At 41.5% G+C, this 19,535-nt stretch overlaps 1 protein-coding gene across 6 annotated transcripts in view; it reads right to left on the bottom strand.

The window, feature by feature from the left end:
• DIP2C (disco interacting protein 2 homolog C) overlaps positions 1-19,535 on the bottom strand; it is a 301,056-nt gene that overhangs the window by 119,547 nt on the left and 161,974 nt on the right. For 4 of the 6 annotated variants that reach the window (XM_079996372.1, XM_079996374.1, XM_079996373.1 and 1 more), the window contains exons 2-3: positions 4,661-4,732; positions 1,107-1,280 (exon numbers count right to left, since the gene is read on the bottom strand). In XM_079996372.1, the coding sequence (XP_079852498.1) occupies positions 1,107-1,280; positions 4,661-4,732 (246 nt within the window). The remainder of the gene's footprint in view (positions 1-1,106; positions 1,281-4,660; positions 4,733-19,535) is intronic. The other 2 variants (XM_079996376.1, XM_079996377.1) reach the window with 1 other exon arrangement.

Raw genomic sequence — 19,535 nt, forward strand, 5'->3', positions numbered from 1 at the left:
TCTTTCTTTTTCTTTTCTGTAAACTGAAAATGTAATAAAAATTTTAATAAAAAAAAAATAAATAAAAGCAACCTCAAAGACAACGCTGGCATTGATAATGCTTGCCCAAGGCGACCTAGTGAGTTCAAGGCAAAGTGGCCTTTGGGTTCACATGCCTGAGTCTTAGCCACTGGTTCATCAAAAAGAGAGCTGTACAGCTTTACTATAAGCATCCCACCTTGTTAAAAAAAAAGGGAGGTGGGGGACACATCCTTGACTCATCACTGAATTATAAGGAAGTTATAATTCTTCAGGTCCTAAGACAAAGGCTTTATTGTCTTCGACACCATCCAACATGAAAGCAACGAACAGTCAGCGCCTACAGCTGATTGCGGTGGTATGTTCTACGCTGAAAATACCATCAAAAGCTGGGCGACAGGGGAAGGAAGTTGGGGATCAAAACAGCCCCCCCAAAAGTTGCCAGCAAATGTAAAGTTCAGACAGCAAGCTGTTTGAGCAGCTGTTTTGGCATGAGGTGGGACAGGGAGAGAGCACATGACAGTGTGTCGAGGAAGGATTGGTTTTATTGCCACTTTTGGGGGGGGTCATGGGTGCTGCCGATCCCAAAGGATCCGAGAATGGAGGAATAGCAAACCCATCATATAGACATTCATGTCTTCCTGCATCTTAATTCCTCTCCCCTTTCCGCCAAACCAGTTCTTGGGTCAGAAGTTGTGTTGAGCAGCTGTCTTTGAGAAAGGGCATGTGATGTCATGCACAAATAAAACTTCATTTTCACCACTCAACAACAGAAGCAGTAATGCGGGTGTTCTTGTGGTCCAGCAAACAGCAACTGCAGATCATGCTCTTTTGTATATTGGGTCCGCATGTGATCTGCACCAGAGACATGTGTTTCTTGTAAGGAAACAGGCGGTGTGTATTGCAGTTCTGGGACATCAAGGGTGCCCTTTTATTATTTGACCTCTTCAACTAGCCACATCAAATATATATCCCAAAGCCCTTAAAAAAAATAAATCAGATGAAATAATACCTTTCTTAATAGGCTCGTTAAAAGCACACACACACATAGATATATAAAAAGATATGCATATATTTTTTGTGCTCACCAAAGCGAAAGTAAAAGAGAGGCCGGTTTGCCGCTGTGTTGTGTGGGGCTGTGCGCTCTCTAGCTGCTGCTTCCCGGATGTCACAGACCCCAATGTTGCTAGTGCGCAGCGTCCTTCTCGTGGCCCCTTCATTGTGCTGTAGTCTACACCGAACCGCAGCAGCTCCATTCGCCGCTGTAACAAGTTGAAAAAAACTAATTAAGTCACGTTTTAGTTTTTTTACATTTGTTACAGCAACGGATGGAGCTTCTGCCCCCATGCAGTGAAATGTGCGCACACGCAAGCCCACACGCGGGCACACACACATAAGTGTACACACCCCAGGCACATACAAACACTACAGTACGGAGCCACAGAATCAATTTCCCACTCTGCCAACATTGGTGTTTGTAATGTCAGCAAAGCAGCAGCAAGAGGACTGGATGCTGGGACAGTGGGGAACTGCCTTGTGGTTTTACTGTCAGTCTGGTGGGCACGTTTGCACCAATGGGGGAAAACATCCTACCCCAACCTTCCCATCCCCCCCCCCAAAAAATCTATGTGGTGAATTCAGCCACATCATTTTAAAGATAAACAAAAAAGTCTCTTCTGAAATGCGAGGTCAACTACCAAATGTTATCAATGCTTCCATTTCCCAAGGGATTATGAATGATTAAAACAGGCCGCAGACCGTGGCTCCAACCATTCTGCAACTCCACTTGCATTTAATGACAATTTGTCTTCCCCATGCGGGGGGGGGGGGGCGGGACAATTGCCCATTCTTATGAATCGAGGGTAAAGCAAGTCTCCCATTGTATGAAAACACCAATTTTGTCTGGAAAGGACTGGAGACACATATATAGGAACGAACAATACTACAAAAACATTAAAGAACTTCTGACTTAAGAAAAAACAGGCTGTAACTTTAACGTATGTTCATCTTGTTGGCACAATAAAAACAACACACTGTAACAGGGGTACCCCCTGTCCTTTTCGCATTTCCACAAAAGAGTGAACATTTGCTTCAACAGCATCCTTATAACCTTGTTTTATAAAGAACAAGTTTATAGCCTTTCTGGTTACGTATATATGTATTAAAGTGTGTTAATAGTGTTGCTGAGCTCTTGAAAGACAGAGCAGTCATGGAGCAAGTTTTCCAGGGGCTGGGATCAGGGATTTAATACCCATCATTACAGTTCCATATCTGTTCCCATGACTGGCAAAAGCAAATTAAATTAAATTAAATTATGCAGAGTGTTTAAAATGGCAGGATGATCTATGGAAAGAAGACAAAATTATGTTTGCATAAATTGAATAATATAAATAAGTGGTATAACTGAGTTTTCCTAGTGTATAATTTCTATTATCTTGGCACAGATTTCTTTTCTCTCAACACTGGACAACATATACAGTTCTGATTATACATCTGTGTGCACTTATGTACAAAACATTTCAGTATTATTTCCAAGCTTGTACCTGCAGGATCAAGAGAACAAGGAGGAAAGGCTTGATTATTTCCACTTAAACTTAATTGCTAACTTTAATTTCTACATTATACTGAAGAAGAAGCCCTAACGCAACAAGATAATGAGAAACAGGCACTGGACTTTGCATACTCTGTGTAGTGCAGAGATGGTAAACCTGTGGCCTCCAGATGTTGGAGTACAACTCCTATCAGACCCTGCCAACCAAATCCAAAGTCGGGGTGAGGAGAGTTGGAGTCCAACAACATCTGAAGAATCAGAGGCTCCCTATTCTTGGTGTGCTAGCTTTTATTTTCTTTTTTTAAGGAGGTGTGGTGTCCTCATGATTAATTTCTCCTCTCTAAACAAAATATATTCTACATTAAAAACTAGATGTCAAGGATAAGAGTTCTAGCTCAAACTAGCCCCGTTTTCTATGTGGAGAGTTTTGATTTGATTTGGATTGGAGCTACATTTCATTATATCAACCCCCATCCACAGTACTAAGTTTCACCACCTCAGGTGAGAAGCAGGCATGAGTCTGACCCTGTTTCAGTCAGCCAACATGATCAACTTGGACTTGGGCTCCCTGCCTTGAAGACCTGCTATTGCGTAACTATAATAGTAGTGATAGTAACCACTCTGTCTTAGCACTCTGTGGATTCAAAGCCTGACCTGAACAGAATGCCCTGTGGTGCCACTGCCACAGCAAGTGGAAAAAAGCAGGGGGGTTGCCAAGTCTCCCCTCATGTCTCAACATATCATGAACCAAGGAGAAATTGCCAAAGAGAAAAGAAGCTTTTAATGATCGGGTGTTTAAAAATATTGGAAATTCCACCACAATGACTCCACTGCAACAAGACTGTAGCAAGGCTACATGTTCTGCCACTCCAAAACTTGGGAACTGGATATTGTGTTTATATAGCTATATAGCTATATCTATATATTACATGACTCCCATTTTAAAAAATATAAATATAACTTATAACACACTTTCATATATACATCCAATTATAATTCTCCCTGTCAGTTTGCACATTTTCCAGGAAATTTGCAGTAGTACACAGGAGTGGAAGAGTGTATTCCACCCCCTTTTAAAGAGCATTTGGAATAACCCAGTTCAAGTTTATTAGGCCTGGGGAATGAAAATGTTAATGTGGTATGCTCTTTACTTGGCAACCTAGCCCCAAGCAAAGAAATCCCATTTATTTAAAAAGAATAAATTATCATCATGGAGGATTTCACCAACATTCCATCTAGCCCACCATACTGTCACTGATACTGGCTATCTGGATATCCCAGAGATGCAAGCCAAGATGGATATAGGCATCCCGTTCTTTTGCTGTCAGCATTTGATAATATGAGGCATCTTGCCTCTGAAATGAAACTTGATGCCATCTAATTATGTTTTAAATAAGGGCAAGAACTGCTTATCCTTATCTCACAAAACGGTAGAGCCTGCCTCGTCAATTGTACAAGGTCATATACCATTGCATCAGAGAACAGTCAGGAGGAAAAAAACAGAAGACCCCCCCCCAAAGTTGCATGATCTTGGTGCCGGAGTCATCCCAACTCCTTTTCATTTGTTGTATGCACATCTATTAAAGTTTGCTTCACCCCAAAAGGATTATAGTTGTGGCCCACAGCCTTGCAACGCTGGAGTGCCTAGGTATAAGCCACTTTAATCCTAATTGACTAGGATTTTGCTGCATGCATGATTCATTTCTGAATCCATTCTTGCTGATGATCACTACTTCTGGGTTTCCACAAGTGAAATCTTGTGGGATCCGTCTGCATATTTTATATGTTTATGTTCAGTGTTTGCCCTCTGGTTCAAGTGTTTATTCCTAAATAGTTTGCTTCTTTCGTTGTTTAAAGTTTACCAAAAGGAATTTAAAATCTCATCCAGTATGTGCACCAACCACTTAATTATACAAGGAGACACAAATTTCTACATGAGAATTGGCTGGTGGGGAAATCTACATCCACTGCATGACAGCGACAGGTTCCTTTGTGCCTCAGATAATCTCCCCCAAAGATACACATTAATATTCTGGCTTAATGATCAATACACATGACAGCTCCATGCATTGCTTGTACATTTCTACATACCCGGAGGTTGTGGCAAGTAGGCCCCAATTAATTTTGATCTCTTCTTTTCATAGCCCTTCTGTGTGATGTCACCTGCCAAGGAAAGCAAAGGGAAATCAATAAGAGCTTGAATGAAGACACAGCCTGCCTGCTTAAGTTGAGGTACTGTACACTTTGCCACTGTTTGTCTTGATGATTGTAATGAACAAACAATTGAAAGCATATTACGTTCATTCTGCCTAGAAAAATCTAATTTACACTGGAGACATTTTTGGCAACTAAACACCCAGAGTAGTTTATACCGACGGGTGGAGATTCCAAGAAGCGAGAGGGTTGCATCGTCATTCAGATACTCTGCCACACAAAACTACATCAGCCTTCATTAAGTTAATCAACAGTGGATTATATAGAATACTTGGGACATAATGGCTGGCAAAAGACATTACCAATTAGCATTTCCTCAACTATTAATGGGATTCTTTAATCAGGCATGAAGGGCACACAAAAGATTTGGAACTGTTGGTGAACTATTTAAATGACAATATAAACATTTGGCTAAGCTTCCAAGCACTATTTCAAGACAAAAATGCAAAGCAGAAGCACATCGTACTTCCCACGATCAAGCTATAAAATGACAACATTTCTATCCCTTCAGCACTGCGGCTGGGATGAGCTTTCTGACAGGTAAAACGAAATGTACAAACCCTATGTGCTGAGCTGCATGAAGCCCCCCCCCCAAAAGAAGAAAAATATTAGAACCTTGGTGTATTGCTCTGATAAATGGATTACAATGTTTAAGCATAGGTCGTGACATGGATTTTAATTTCATTTTGGCAGTCTTTTCATTAATGACAATTGTCCCAGTATAGCCCAATTCATATTCTGTTTTATTCTCGGGTCTGAATCTAGATGTGTGCTTCAGACCAGGGTCTCTTAATTTAGCTACTAGAAGCTGGAGCCCGGAGGCCAGGGATGCAGTAAATAGAAGGACAGACTCCTAGCATTTGCACCAGGACTGGCCAGTCTAGAGACGCTGCATCGGCTTCTGTTATCAGCAGCCAACGTTGCACATTCCTGTTTCCTACCTCAGAGATTCCAGCCTCAGGACATCAAGTAGGTACTTCAAGCAACTAAGTCCCCTTGCTCAAGCAAGCAAATGAGACTTTTCATCCCACTGAAGTTTAGGCTGAAAATATTATTGGCATTCTCAGCAGTTGGCTGAGCTGACGTGATGGAAGACAACACCGCAAATGCTCAGAGGACCAAGAACTCAGCAAAGGAAGCTTCACCGTCCAGGTTATTTATTTATTTTTAAGAAAGGGATAGCTATCTGTCTGCCTGGGCTTAAAACCTCATATAGGGTTTACTGAAAGGAAATCTATGTGGGATGGACTGCACTGACGGGGATAAGAGCCCAGAGCCACATAGCGGAAGGAAGTTGGGGGATATATATGAGAACCTTGGGAGAGGGAAGCGTAGTTGAGAAAAGAGGCCAGAGGAGAAGGCCTGGTGGGAGCCAAGGGGTCATAGGGCTGCCAGGTGTAGGTCCTGGGTGGACTCTGGTGCCTTTAGGAATTGCATAAAAGGGGGGATTCTACCACTGTTGTTGCTTCCACATCCTTGCAATGTTTGGTTTGGTAACAGTAAGGCGGTAGCAATGGCAAAGCCGCAATAGACTGAGATACTGAATTTCACAGTTTTCACATCACATTGGGAAATAATATTTGCAATCTTTGAGGGACAAGAGCACATCACATCTGCTAAAATTTTTATTTTTTTTTTAATGCAGAGGGATGTCTGGATCACAGGAAACCCGAATGACTTCTATTTTACTATGATATTGATTATAAATCGTTTTCTTGCCTGCTGAAGAGATTGTGTCTCTTCCCACAGGAGCAGCTTGCAGCAAGAAATACAGGAACAAAGTGGATGATGCATTGTGTCTTTAACACTTGTATGGCTGGTACAAATTAAATAGGGTAAGCCTTTTCTAGCCTAGAAATACAATTATGCTGACATTATGCATATCAGCTATCTTTTACTTGTGTGTGCCCCCCTGATTTACTTTTGGACCCTATACAGTACTTTAGCACAGCAGTTTGTAACATTCTGAAAGCCAAAGAGAATTTGCCAAGGGCGAACTAAAGAAGTTCATCGGATGAACTTGAACTGGTTGGTTTTGCAAAAGGATGAACTGGAACTAATTTCCTTTTTTCGATCTTCAACAAATTCCTTTTTAAAAATGAATTTTCCAAGCACTGCTGAGACTACATGCAACAAAGCACGCAAAGAAGACTGGAATTAACCTCCCCCAGAAGAATTAGAAAGCTGTTTTGTTTCCCCACCTAGTTTAAATACTTCAGTCAGTGACCCAGTCCCCTTTCTGTGGTCATATTCATTGCAGTGTTTATTATTATTATTATTATTTAGGTTTCAAAAAGAAAATGCAGGCAGCAGGTGCTTAGGCGCTCATTAATACACAGTGCAATGTGGCATTACAAAATACATTTTCTGAACTCCCCCCCTCGCCCTCCATAGTGCACAGACAACTCTATCCAATGTATTTTTGCAAGGTCTTGCTCAGAGATGTGTTTATTAAAAATACGTGCACACACAAACAGGAAAGTGATATCCTGCTTTCATTTGAAGATGCTATTAAGGAAAACATTAACTGGACAGAGCATATGTTTCATCACACTTTTTATTTTCCTTTGCAGAATTATACTTCTGGCATATACCGAAATACAACCCAAAGAAGGGATGACAAGGAAATAAAACTACTTATTGAAAGCAAGATCCTACATTTTGGTTTATCACTAACTGCAGAAGATTTGGGGAGGATATAATCTATTCCCTGATGGCCAGATATGGAGAAGAAATGACCAATGGACAGTCTATTCCCCGTGAATAGCTAGGACTGCTTGCATGTAGAGAATAGTGCCACATGAATAAGCCCCTAGATCAGTAATTTCCAGGCTGATTGTTCCTCTGGGAAGCCTGCAAGGTGGACCTGGGAGCAACAGCACTCACCCCACTTTTAATTCCCAGCAAATGGTATACAGAGGCATATTGCTTCCAACCGTGGAGGTAGAACATCATAGTGAATAGCCTTCATATTTAATGTAACACAACCTTATTTCAGATAATACAAGGTATTTAATAGAATTAGTAAGGTAAAGGTAAAGGGACCCCTAACCACTTGGGTTCAGTCGTGACCGACTCTGGGGTTGCGGTGCTCATCTCGTTTTATTGGCCGAGGGAGCCGGCGTACAGCTTCCGGGTCATGTGGCCAGCATGACTAAGCCGCTTCTGGCGAACCAGAGCAGCGCACGGAAACGCCGTTTACCTTCCCGCCGGAGTGGTACCTATTTATCTACTTGCACTTTGACGTGCTTTCAAATTGCTAGGTGGGCAAGAGCTGGGACCTTCTGATCGGCAAGTCCTAGGCTCTGTGGTTTAACACCGCATAGAATTAGTAGAAGGAACTATATATCAGCAAGAGAATACACTCTTCACATGCAGCAGAACCCCCTGCCATTTCTCCAGTTAAAAGGGGGGGGGGATCAGGTAACAGGTGATGGGAAACACCTTTGAGTGAAACCCCGAACATCTATTGCTGGTCAGAGTTGGCAACGCTAGTCTAGATGGACAAAATAGTCTAACCTGTAGAAAGGCAGTTTCTGACAGCAGGCAAGTTCTACCTGTACAGCCAAAACATTTACTGCCGGAGAGTGAAAAATCAAATGCTTCCCCCAAAAATTCAAAAATAAAGTGAGTGCACCAGCTATCAGAAACCTGGGAAACAACACCCTAGAGTTGTCTCCAGTTTGAACCCAAACAATTGAGTTGCAATAAACCACACATAAAGAACCAGACTGGAGACAGAATTTTCCATTAGACCTGCAGGCAAGAATATGAATACTATACAAGGCTGCGGTGAAGATTTGGATATTTGGGCAAAATAATAATACCAGCACAACCCTTCTCGAAAACTGTATCCCAAGCTGTGGATATTATCGGTGATTGCCTTCCTCCTTCCCTCCCGAAGCCATTCTACCCTACAGATTCAAGTTCTTTACAGCTTGTTTGCTGCTGATGACTCAAATTCCCTGTCAGCATCTTGGCAAGAGAGATTCGAATGAAACAATGCTCCTCATAAACTGAGCGCTATGACTCACTGATTTCTCCCACTGATGATGCAGACAGTCTCTCTGTCTGCCCTTCCAAAAATACACAAGGAGACAAGGGGTTGCAGTTGGGAGGAAGCAAATCTGTGAAAGTGTTAAGGGGAGGAAAGGCATCAAAAGGAAACTTGATGCATTTTGTAGCCTAATGGAGACTCAAGCCAGGAGCAGAATAACTGAGAAGCAACATCCCACATGTCTAAAGGGGCTTTGGGCTAAGAGAACAGCCTCCCCTCCCGCCAGCCCTTGGCAGACCAAGTGGGCACTTACAAAACCTAAATTCGCTCCCTGAATCCCAGCTTTTGGATTGGAAATGTGTGATCAAAGTACCACAGCTCTCTTATCCAACACAGCATTATCTAATATTGTTTCAGTTCACTAAGACTAATCCCATCTGTATTTACAAGAAAAATACTGGATTGAACAGTTCAGAGGAAATAATAGGATTTGTACAGTACCGCTGCAGACACTAATGCATGCAACAACTTCTCTGAAATAGAGAATTTATTGTAGCTTCAAACTTTCTAAGGTTCTTCTTACCCACATTAGCCCAGTTTTATTCCCCAATGGTACTAACTTTTCTTCTTCTTTGCTACAAGCTAGTCAGATAATGGCTGCATTTTAGTAATAAGTGACTGTAATGACTGAATTTTTCAAATTTTGAAATGTAGAATGTGCTCAGATTTTACCTAAGAGCATTAAAAAGGTTAAACGTCTTTTACTGCTCTTCTGTTGCAACTACCTTCTAAAGAGGTCCTAAAAAGGATAGACAACTTTTACTGTTCACATTCCTTGGTAATGAAATCCAAAAAGCATTCCAGAAAATATTAAAATGCCTCTATATGTTAAGCTTGGTTACTGTATCCTCAAGTCAGTAATCCACAACCTATTCTTCTGCACAAAATAAACTTACAGTGCACATACAACATCTTACAATTTCTTTTGAGAAATGAAACTAAAATAATACGTACAGCGGCCGATTTAGTTTATGCATATTTTTCTGCTTCCTCTACCCTGAACCTCCCCACCCCTCTGGCCTCCCAAATTATTAATGTTTCTACTTACCTTTAAAGTTCAATCACTGCAGCACATTCTGAGCACCTTGCCATGTTGTTAGTTTTTTTAAGAAACTTTGCTGAACCAAGTCCAAAGATTATAAAGTGACACTTGAGCCATCCATCCCATTCTTGAGTCAAATTTTCTAATATTTTGACAGCCAGGTGGTGAGACTAAATTGCCACCACCATGGCTGAAAGCCAGAGGTACAGATGCACTGCTCAAAATGTAAATATTCTATACGGGGAGCACTGTGTGGTCCCCTGCTCTTCTGAGAGCTTCCTAAGAAAGGAGCGTTTGCATCACACTGCTTTTATGGCCTAGATTACTGAAACGTAAACAGAGACTAGTTCAACAGGGAAGCTTTCCATTCTCAACGTTTATTTCGTTATTTGAAGCTCTAACGGACACTTTATGTAATGAAAGCAAATCATTTCCATTTTTGGAATTTTATGGCTATTAGGATCTCTGTTGAAATGTTGTTTTCTTTCCTTTATTGCTTTATAAGGCTAGTGGGTTATCTCTGAAGAGTATTTATATATATATTGCAGCAGCTGCTGCTGGAAAACCCATTTTTCATCTCTCACACTAGCTCCAAATCAGCTTTGATTGGCAACATTAGCAACAGTAGTTTTGTTTTTTTAATGTAGTGTGCCTACATATGGGCTGTATTCAGCTAGCCTTTACTCAGAGAACACCCACTGAAATCAATAGTCATGACTAGTTTAGGTATGTTGATTTCAATAGTTCTACTCTGAGAAAAGCCTAGCTGAATACAACCGATTGTCTTGGAATATATATTCAAGGTAGGATTATGTGCAGCTTTAGATACAAGTTGATTTATCCTGTTATTGTGCCTTCCAGGTTCTTACCAATCCCTTTTTATTTTATTTTTGCAATCTCAGAAGATAGGAAAGAAGAAGAAGAAGAGGAGTTTGGATTTGATATCCCGCTTTATCACTACCCAAAGGAGTTTCAAAGCGGCCAACATTCTCCTTTCCCTTCCTCCCCCACAACAAACGCTCTGTGAGGTGAGTGGGGCTGAGAGACTTCAAAGAAGTGTGACAGGCCCAAGGTCACCCAGCAGCTGCACGTGGAGGAGCAGGGAAGCGAACCCAGTTCACCAGATTACGAGTCTACTGCTCTTAACCACTACACCACACTGGCTCTCTAGGAAAGGAGTTTTGCTGAGCTGCCGAGGAGCCACTATGGAAACACAGCAAGCCACCAAGTCAGAGTATGGTACTTGATACTACCTACTCTGATTTGTAGCAACTCTACAATCCTAAACAGAGATATTTCATGTTGCTTCCTTCCTCCTCCTTTAAAACAAACGAAAGCAAAGCAACCAAGTGTTGTCTACTCTAACTGGTAGGACTCCCGAAGCCTCAAGTGAAGATCTTTGTTGGTCCTGCTACCTGAGATCCTCCTCCTTCTTCTTGTTGTTGTTCTTGTTGTTGTCATCTGGAATTGAACTTGGGGGACCCTGATGGAAAGTACATACAGTGGTACCTCGGGTTGAGTACTTAATTCGTTCTGGAGGTCCGTTCTTAACCTGAAACTGTTCTTAACCTAAAGCACCACTTTAGCTAATGGGACCTCCTGCTGCCGCCATGCTGCCACCACACGATTTCTGTTCTCATCCTGAAGCAAAGTTCTTAACCCGAGGTACTATTTCTGGGTTAGTGGAGTCTGTAACCTGAAGCATATGTAACCCGTGGTACCACTGTGCTGTATACCTTTCAGTTATAGCTGTTTAAATCACTCTGGCTTAGAAATTGTGGAAGTCCCTTTCCCTGAAGAATTGCTGGAGCCCGGTTCTTAATCTTGGAAATATTATGGGTTTTATATTCGGTGTTTTTGCTTGTTCCGTTTTAATCACTTATTTTCCACACGCACCAGTGCAGAACCCAATGTAACTCAGATACATCAGCAAAGGAAAGAACAAGGGCCAGAAGCTTTAATTAATTAACTGGTATGAATGATTGATTAAAGTCTTAATCTCAGATTAACACTTGCTCCCTGATTAAAAGGCAGGGCTAGCAGCGATTGAGTACTCCAGAATTTAAGATCCTTGTAGCACAACCCTATGCATGCTTCCACAAAAATAAGGCCTACTGTGTTCAGTGGGACTGCTGATGTAGAGCCCGTTCCAAAACATATGAAAAATAAGGTTCAGGATCTATTTTACTTCTAATTTATACCTAATTTATATTTCAGTGTAAAAATGACAACAGCTTTCTTTCTTGTAAGAGCCTGCTTTATATAATCATCATTACATGGTTAGGGGGATATGCACAGAGGGGCATGTATCTTTATTTCTGTTTAAAAAAGCCTACCTTTAAATAAAACATTTTAAACACAGCTAACAATGTATGTTTTAAATAACATTACCTGGCTCATCAAATGTATCAAATTTAGTACTAGAAGGGGATGGAATTCCACAACTAAGGCACCACCACTAAGCAGGCCCAACCAGTAGCATATACCGTATTTTTTGCTCTATAAGACTTACTTTTTCGCTCCTAAAAAGGAAGGGGAAATGTGTGTGCGTCTTATGGAGCGAATGCAGGCTGCGCAGCTATCCCAGAAGCCAGAACAGCAAGAGGGATTGCTGCTTTCACTGCACAGCGATCCCTCTTGCTGTTCTGGCTTCTGAGATTCAGAATATTTTTTTTCTTGTTTTCCTCCTCCAAAAACTAGGTGCGTCTTGTGGTCTGGTGCGTCTTATAGAGCGAAAAATACGGTACCTAGCTCAGGGACAGAGAAACCTATGGCACTCCAGATGTTTCCCATGGTATGGGAACCTTTGCCCTAAACTGTTTAGGAAAGGGTACTTGAAGGTGCTTGGCCATTTTACATGTCTGCCTTCTAAGGTATTTAGTGAAGAGGAACAGGGCCTTATGCCAGAGCCAAAACACCACACAAGAGCACATGCTTAGTTTCAATCCCAGCATCCCCAGATGTGACTAGGAAATACAGCTGTTGCCAGTGTGGACAATACTGAAGTAGCTGGGACCAATGCTTCTGTATAAGGCAGCCTCTGATGTTCCTATATGTTGTGCGACTCTTGACTTGTGCTGCCATCAATATTTGACACGTTCCAGAAACTGTTCAATTCCACCGTGGCTTTGCTTGAAAAAGAACGGGATCCCATTTTTCTTTCTGTTCTTCCTGAAACTGTTGTTTTGTGGTGGTCCGTTAAATCGTTTTACGGTGTGCTGTGTGTTTTTAATGGCATTAAACACCTTGATGCTCCCGTTGTTGGGAGACACAATATGGGATATAAATATTTCACTAAGTACCTACTTGCATAAATGGGTGGTGTACACACACCCAGCAGCTGCGCCCGCTCTTGCATCGCCCAGTCAGCTTGCTCTGATGTTTCCATTAAGCATGAGAGGCAGGGCCCTGCTTCAGCAATAGGAAGGGTCCCAGGGCATGAGTAGTTTTGCAACCCATTTCTATGATTAAAAGCATGGGAAGGCAAACTACGGGCCAGGGGCCGGATCCGGCCCAATCGCCTTCTAAATGCAGCCTGCAGACGGTCCAGGAATCAACGTGTTTCTACATGAGTAGAATATGTCCTTTTATTTAAAATGCATCTCTGGGTTATTTGTGGGGCCTGCCTGGTGTTTTTACATGGGTAGAATGTGTGCTTTTATTTAAAGTGCATCTCTGGGTTATTTGTGTGGCATAGGAGTTTGTTTATTTTTTTTTATTTTTCAGAATATAGTCTGGCCCTCCACAAGGTCTGAGGGACAGCGGACCGGCCCCCTGCTGAAAAAGTTTGCTAACCCGATTAAGAGGGTTACATTAGCACAAGTACTGAGAGATACCGAAAAAAGTGTGCGTGTGTATTATTTAATATATAATAAGTATTTATATACACTTAAAAAAGGGTTTTTTATAAAGGTAAAGGACCCCTGGATGGTTAAGTCTAATCAAAGGACACTATAAGGTTGTGATGCTCATCTTGCTTTCAGGCCAAGGGAGCCAGCGTTTGTCCACAGACAGCTTTCCAGGTAATGTGGCCAGCATGACTAAACCGCTTCTGGCACAATGGAACACCATGACGGAAACCAGAGCTCACAGAAATGCCATTTACCTATTTATCTACTTGCACTGGTGTGCTTTCGAGCTGCTAGGTTGGCAGGAGCTGGTACAGAGCAATGGGAGTTTGCTCAGTCATGCAGATTCAAACCGCTGACCTTCCGATCAGCAAGCCCAAGAGGCTCCGTGGTTCAGACCACAGTGCCACCTACGTACGTATGTGTATACAAACACACACACACACACACCACTATTATATAGATTTATATAATAAAATTAAGAGAATGAAGTTGAGGAAAAGAGCAGATCCATGCATCAACATAGCTTTATATAAATCTGCTGAATTCAAAATCAGAGCAGGCCCAATTATTCTTGCTTAATAAAGCAACAAAACCTGAAGTGATAATTAAGATACTGTACTGCAAACAAAGCAACAAGTGATCCACAGAACGGATTAGGCAAAAGCAAAAGCAATTCTCTTTTTAAGAAAATAAATGAACATCAAACACGGTCTTGTAATTGCTTGCATGCAATCATCTCAGCACTGTACTTAAGGTTACACACACACACACACACACACACACACACACACTTAACCCCAATGCAGTTCCATGTTTGCATATATCTGACCGTGTCTGAAAATATCTACCATTGGTATCTGGCAGAAATTTCCTATTATTCACTCACAATCCAGCTGTTGTTTCTCAATAAGTTATGTTACAATGCGGCAAGACTTATGTTTTCCTAATACAGTTTATAGGTATACTTTGTTCCCTAACCTGCTTAGATCTGTTATGTTCTTGTTCCAGTTCCAAAGACAATTGCTGAAATTCCTGTTTTCAGAATGCTGCCAGGACAATAACAGGAAAACTCCTGTAACTTAATACTGATTTCCCTCTGCAATAACGGCCGTCTAACTTTCATGTCACACCGGATACTAAATGCTGTTTCTGTGGAATAGTCAAATAAATTAGAATAACCAAAGTGGTCGGCTGCGAAATGCCATTTCAACACACTTTACAAACTTCATACAGTGGTACCTCGGGTTAAGTACTTAATTCGTTCCAGAGGTCCATTCTTAACCTGAAACTGTTCTTAACCTGAAGCATCACTTTAGCTAATGGGGCCTCCTGCTGCTGCTGCGCCGCCAGAGCACGATTTCTGTTCTCATCCTGAAGCAAATTTCTTAACCTGAAGCACTATTTCTGGGTTAGCGAAGTGTGTAACCTGAAGTGTATGTAACCTGAAGCGTATGTAACCTGAGGTACCACTGTAAACTCTGGGTAGGCAAGTAGCCAAAGTACAGACTGCTTTGACATGGAAGACATGTAAAGGTAAGCATGAAGATGATGCGCAGATTTTAGCACCAGACAAAGTACAAACTGATGATAAGCGCTGTTTCATCCTGCAAAGTAGGAAAAAAACCCTGTGCTGTACACTAACCTATACACAAAGTGCCTGGTGCAGGGTTGCCAGTGGCACACAATTTCTATAACCAACATTGGCTGCACAGAATGCTTGATCATGGTTTGCTTTCCTGGTTAAGAGTTCTGTTTGCATCATTTTGTTCATGGTTTGTAACAGTTTATAGTTACATGCACAACCTGCTCCCTGTCCGCTTTCCTCCTCTGATGTGGTTGTGGATAGGATGCCTTTGCTTACTGATTGACTGAATTCTCATCCTACACTTCCTCCCGAAGGAGTTTCCATTTTTAACGAACTGTTTGTCGTTCTGTCTGAACCAGGAACTGCAGTTAAGACTTAACTATGGTTTATCTGAAAAGGCTACGATTGTAATCCATCATTTGAAGTTGGCTTAGTTCAAGCCAGCCACAGTCTAAACTAAACACAACATATCCCAGTTTGAACATTGCAAACTACAGTTAGTTGAACATGGAAGCATATGTTTCCAATCTCCTCTGTGCCGCCATGCTGAACGGGTGCATGTGCATTAAACTACAGTTAAGTGCTGCGTCTTAACACAGTTTGGCCACAGTTAACCATTAAACTGGACAAGAAACCGCAGCTTGAAACAGATTTTCAAACTGGCTTGTGCTAACTACGTTTAAGCATCACATGTCCACTAAGCAAACCATCATTAAATATGCTTCTCCTGTACAGACAAGGAGGAGTGCCTTTTCTGTTTTGAAGCACCCTCCCCTTTTATATAAGGAAGCTGCCTATTGTACTTGGCTAATGGGACGCAGGTGGCGCTGTGGGTTAAAGCCTCAGCGCCTAGGACTTGCCGATCGAAAGGTCGGCGGTTCGAATCCCTGCGGCGGGGTGCGCTCCCGCTGCTCGGTCCCAGCGCCTGCCAACCTAGCAGTTCGAAAGCACCTCCGGGTGCAAGTAGATAAATAGGGACCGCTTACCAGCGGGAAGGTAAACGGCGTTTCCGTGTGCGGCTCTGGCTCGCCAGAGCAGCGATGTCACGCTGGCCACGTGACCCGGAAGTGTCTCCGGACAGCGCTGGCCCCTGGCCTCTTAAGTGAGATGGGCACACAACCCCAGAGTCTGTCAAGACTGGCCCGTACGGGCAGGGGTACCTTTACCTTTACCTTTAATGGCAATTGCTTTTTTTAAAAAAAGTTTTCTTGGGCCATTGATTACCATCTTTTTTGCCTTTGCTCTAGCTCTGTAATGCTGTTGTATTTCTTATTGTTTTTAATGTATTTTATTATTTTTTGATGGAAGTCAGTATAGAAATGCTTTAAACATAAATATATAAATACATCTAGCTATTCTAACAGGATATTATCTACACTGTCCTGTATTTTTTGCATATCTATACAGACAAACAGGTTTACTGTTTCGAGCAAACTAGCGTAACAGAATCAAAGATGCAAGTTTGGCAACTTTTCTGTGAAAATGATCAGAATATATGACTTCTTAGAAGAAGCTGAGTTGGTAAAAATGCTGGTTTGGTATTCGTCATACACTGTGTCTCTTATCTTATGTAACAGGTATGTTTGTTTCGTACAGAAACATAATCTAATTTGAAAGCAAAGTTTTCAAAGACACCATTACTGGCTCTGCAGGTAATGAAAACCCACCCACCCCTCACCCCAACACATTGTGTTTTATGTCACCTATCTGCTAAATTATTTTGTGAATATGTAAAAGAAAATAGAAGTATTGCAGAATACTAAGCTGCAGGTGATCTACTTATCTTGCCTTCTCTAATTCAGGGTGGAGGATTTAGATATCTCCTTCCCAAATTACCTCCGTGGAAAATAAATAATATTTACTTATTTAAATATTCAATATATTTGAAAGTCTTTGTCTTTAGGAATGCTGAAAGCCTTTACAGAATGCTGAAAGCTAGAGACACTGTCCCTACATAAGGCTTATTATTGTCAGTTATAATCCAAGTTGGCTTCTTTGTTATAACAATTGTCATAGGGCTTCCACGAAGGTTGTCAACCTGGCTGCAGGTAGTGAAATCACTGATTGAGCAGGTAGAGTATTACCTGAAAAACCATCAAACTTAGAAGTCATAACCGATAGGGTTAATTAGGATCTAGTTAGCAAATATGCTCTATATTTCACAGTAAAAACTCGCCCCCTTTTCCTCCTTATGAAAGGACCGTGCATCTTTTTAGCAGAAATGACTCTGCAATACTTTAACGCATCTGCTCTGCAAAATAAACTCTGTCCCAGACGAGACCATCCTGGCTCACTGCAAGGGTGAAAGTTCACTTCAGCTGAGCTTTTCTCCCATGAAGCACTCCAGCAGAAAGGAAAACAAATTATCTTTCAATAAAATAACATAAAGAGAGCATGTGTAAGGTGATTTGTCAATGTCGCATATCTTAATCCCAATGGTCCCATTCTCATTATGGTTTCCATTGCTGGAAGAGCAACCTTGACACCCATTATGTGCTCTCATCTGCAGCTTAGCATGCTTGGCTGCCACCTAGGTCAATTATTCAAATGGCAAACCAATCAGAATCCAAGACACTTGCTCATGTATTGTTATTCTCCACATTACGTACACATAAATACTAATCTGATGCTTCCTGATAAGCCTGGTGTGCCTTTCCATAATGTTAAGTGCAGGCAATGCGTTTATAGAATAGACCTTTTTTTTTTTTTTTTGCTCTTCAACCTCCTTCGCCCTCACAGTGGAAGAAGAAATAGGCTTGCCGTATTTCCCTAGGAGTCTGTAAGCTCCTCTCACAGTAATGCAAGAAACAGTGTTTATATGCCATGAGTTGTTGTCAGCTTCTATCAGGTGAGGAGAGAAAGATCCTGCCAACAAGACAAAGCTAGAGGAAAATTGCAGGCAGAGAACTTCAGCAAGCAGAGCCCCCTTACTGATCGGATCAGAGTGCAAGCCTGGCCCAGGTGCAAACATGGAAAATGCATGTTTCCATCAATGTCCTCTATTACAACAGAATTGGAATTCTTTGATATTTATAAACAAGGAGTCAAGAGCAGTCTGATCATGTGAAGTCTGCATTGAATAATTGTTATGCATTGTCTTTATGAAGCAATTTAGGAAAGGTTCAAGCTTTGACATCGTAATTTGAACATAAAGAGGAATCTGTAATAATGCCCTTTCATTTAGGGGCACTGCTTATATTCTGTTCTGCACGTGAACTATTTGTGTCTTCGAGGGAACAATGCAATGCCCAGGCAAACAGCCAGCGATAAGACAAGTGCTTTAAACTGCTTGTGCCAAAGCAAACACCACTTGGTCTAAGGCTACAAAACATAGCTGCTCTCCATGATGTTTTTCTCTGGAAACTACAGCGACACTTGCCTCAGCTCCATATTCTTCCATTAACTTATGATCGATTTTTTTTTTTTTTTTAATTTGCTTCTTCAGCCGTGAAGGATTTTTCATCAAGTGCAGTCATAGCTCAACAGATGTGAAATGAAATTCTGAAATTTCTAGATGACAGAAGCATTTGAAATGTAGACAAAAGCAACTCAATACCTATCTTCGTTTTCCAGTTCAGCATTCCTAAGTCTCTTCTCCCTGCCCGGGCCAGTTCACATTTTTTGGAGTTTGTGTCAGATATGGGCAGCCTTATTGCTTCAGGTTGCATAAAGCCTGAAATTAATGGAAGATGTGCAACAGAAGTCCCAAGTGGATTGTGCTCAATACAGTACAGTAGTACCTCGGGTTAAGTACTTAATTCATTCTGGAGGTCTGTTCTTAACCTGAAACTGTTCTTAACCTGAAGCACCACTTTAGCTAGTGGGGCCTCCTGCTGCTGCTGCTGCTGCTGCGCCACCGCAGCACGATTTCTGTTCTCATCCTGAATCAAAGTTCTTAATCTGAAGCACTATTTCTGCGTTAGCAGAGTCTGTAACCTGAAGCGTATGTAACCTGAGGTACTACTGTATAGCTATAACCTAACAACTTATTCTATTCAGATGGAAGCCCTACTGAGTTCAATTCTTACTCCCATGTGAGTAGAGGACTGCAGCCTAAACATGCAAGTTAATTTTTAAATGTTTTCCTCTTCCTGGTTTTTTTTATTCTAAAAAGCATTATGATCACAATAAATTAAGAAATGCAAGCTATCTTTCATTCACAAGTGTAATGTCATTATGTCAGGCATGACAATTTAATAGGAATGATGTGGTACTTA

This window comes from Podarcis cretensis (genome assembly GCF_951804945.1).
Source record: "Podarcis cretensis genome assembly, chromosome: 12".
Taxonomy (NCBI): Eukaryota; Metazoa; Chordata; class Lepidosauria; order Squamata; family Lacertidae; genus Podarcis; species Podarcis cretensis.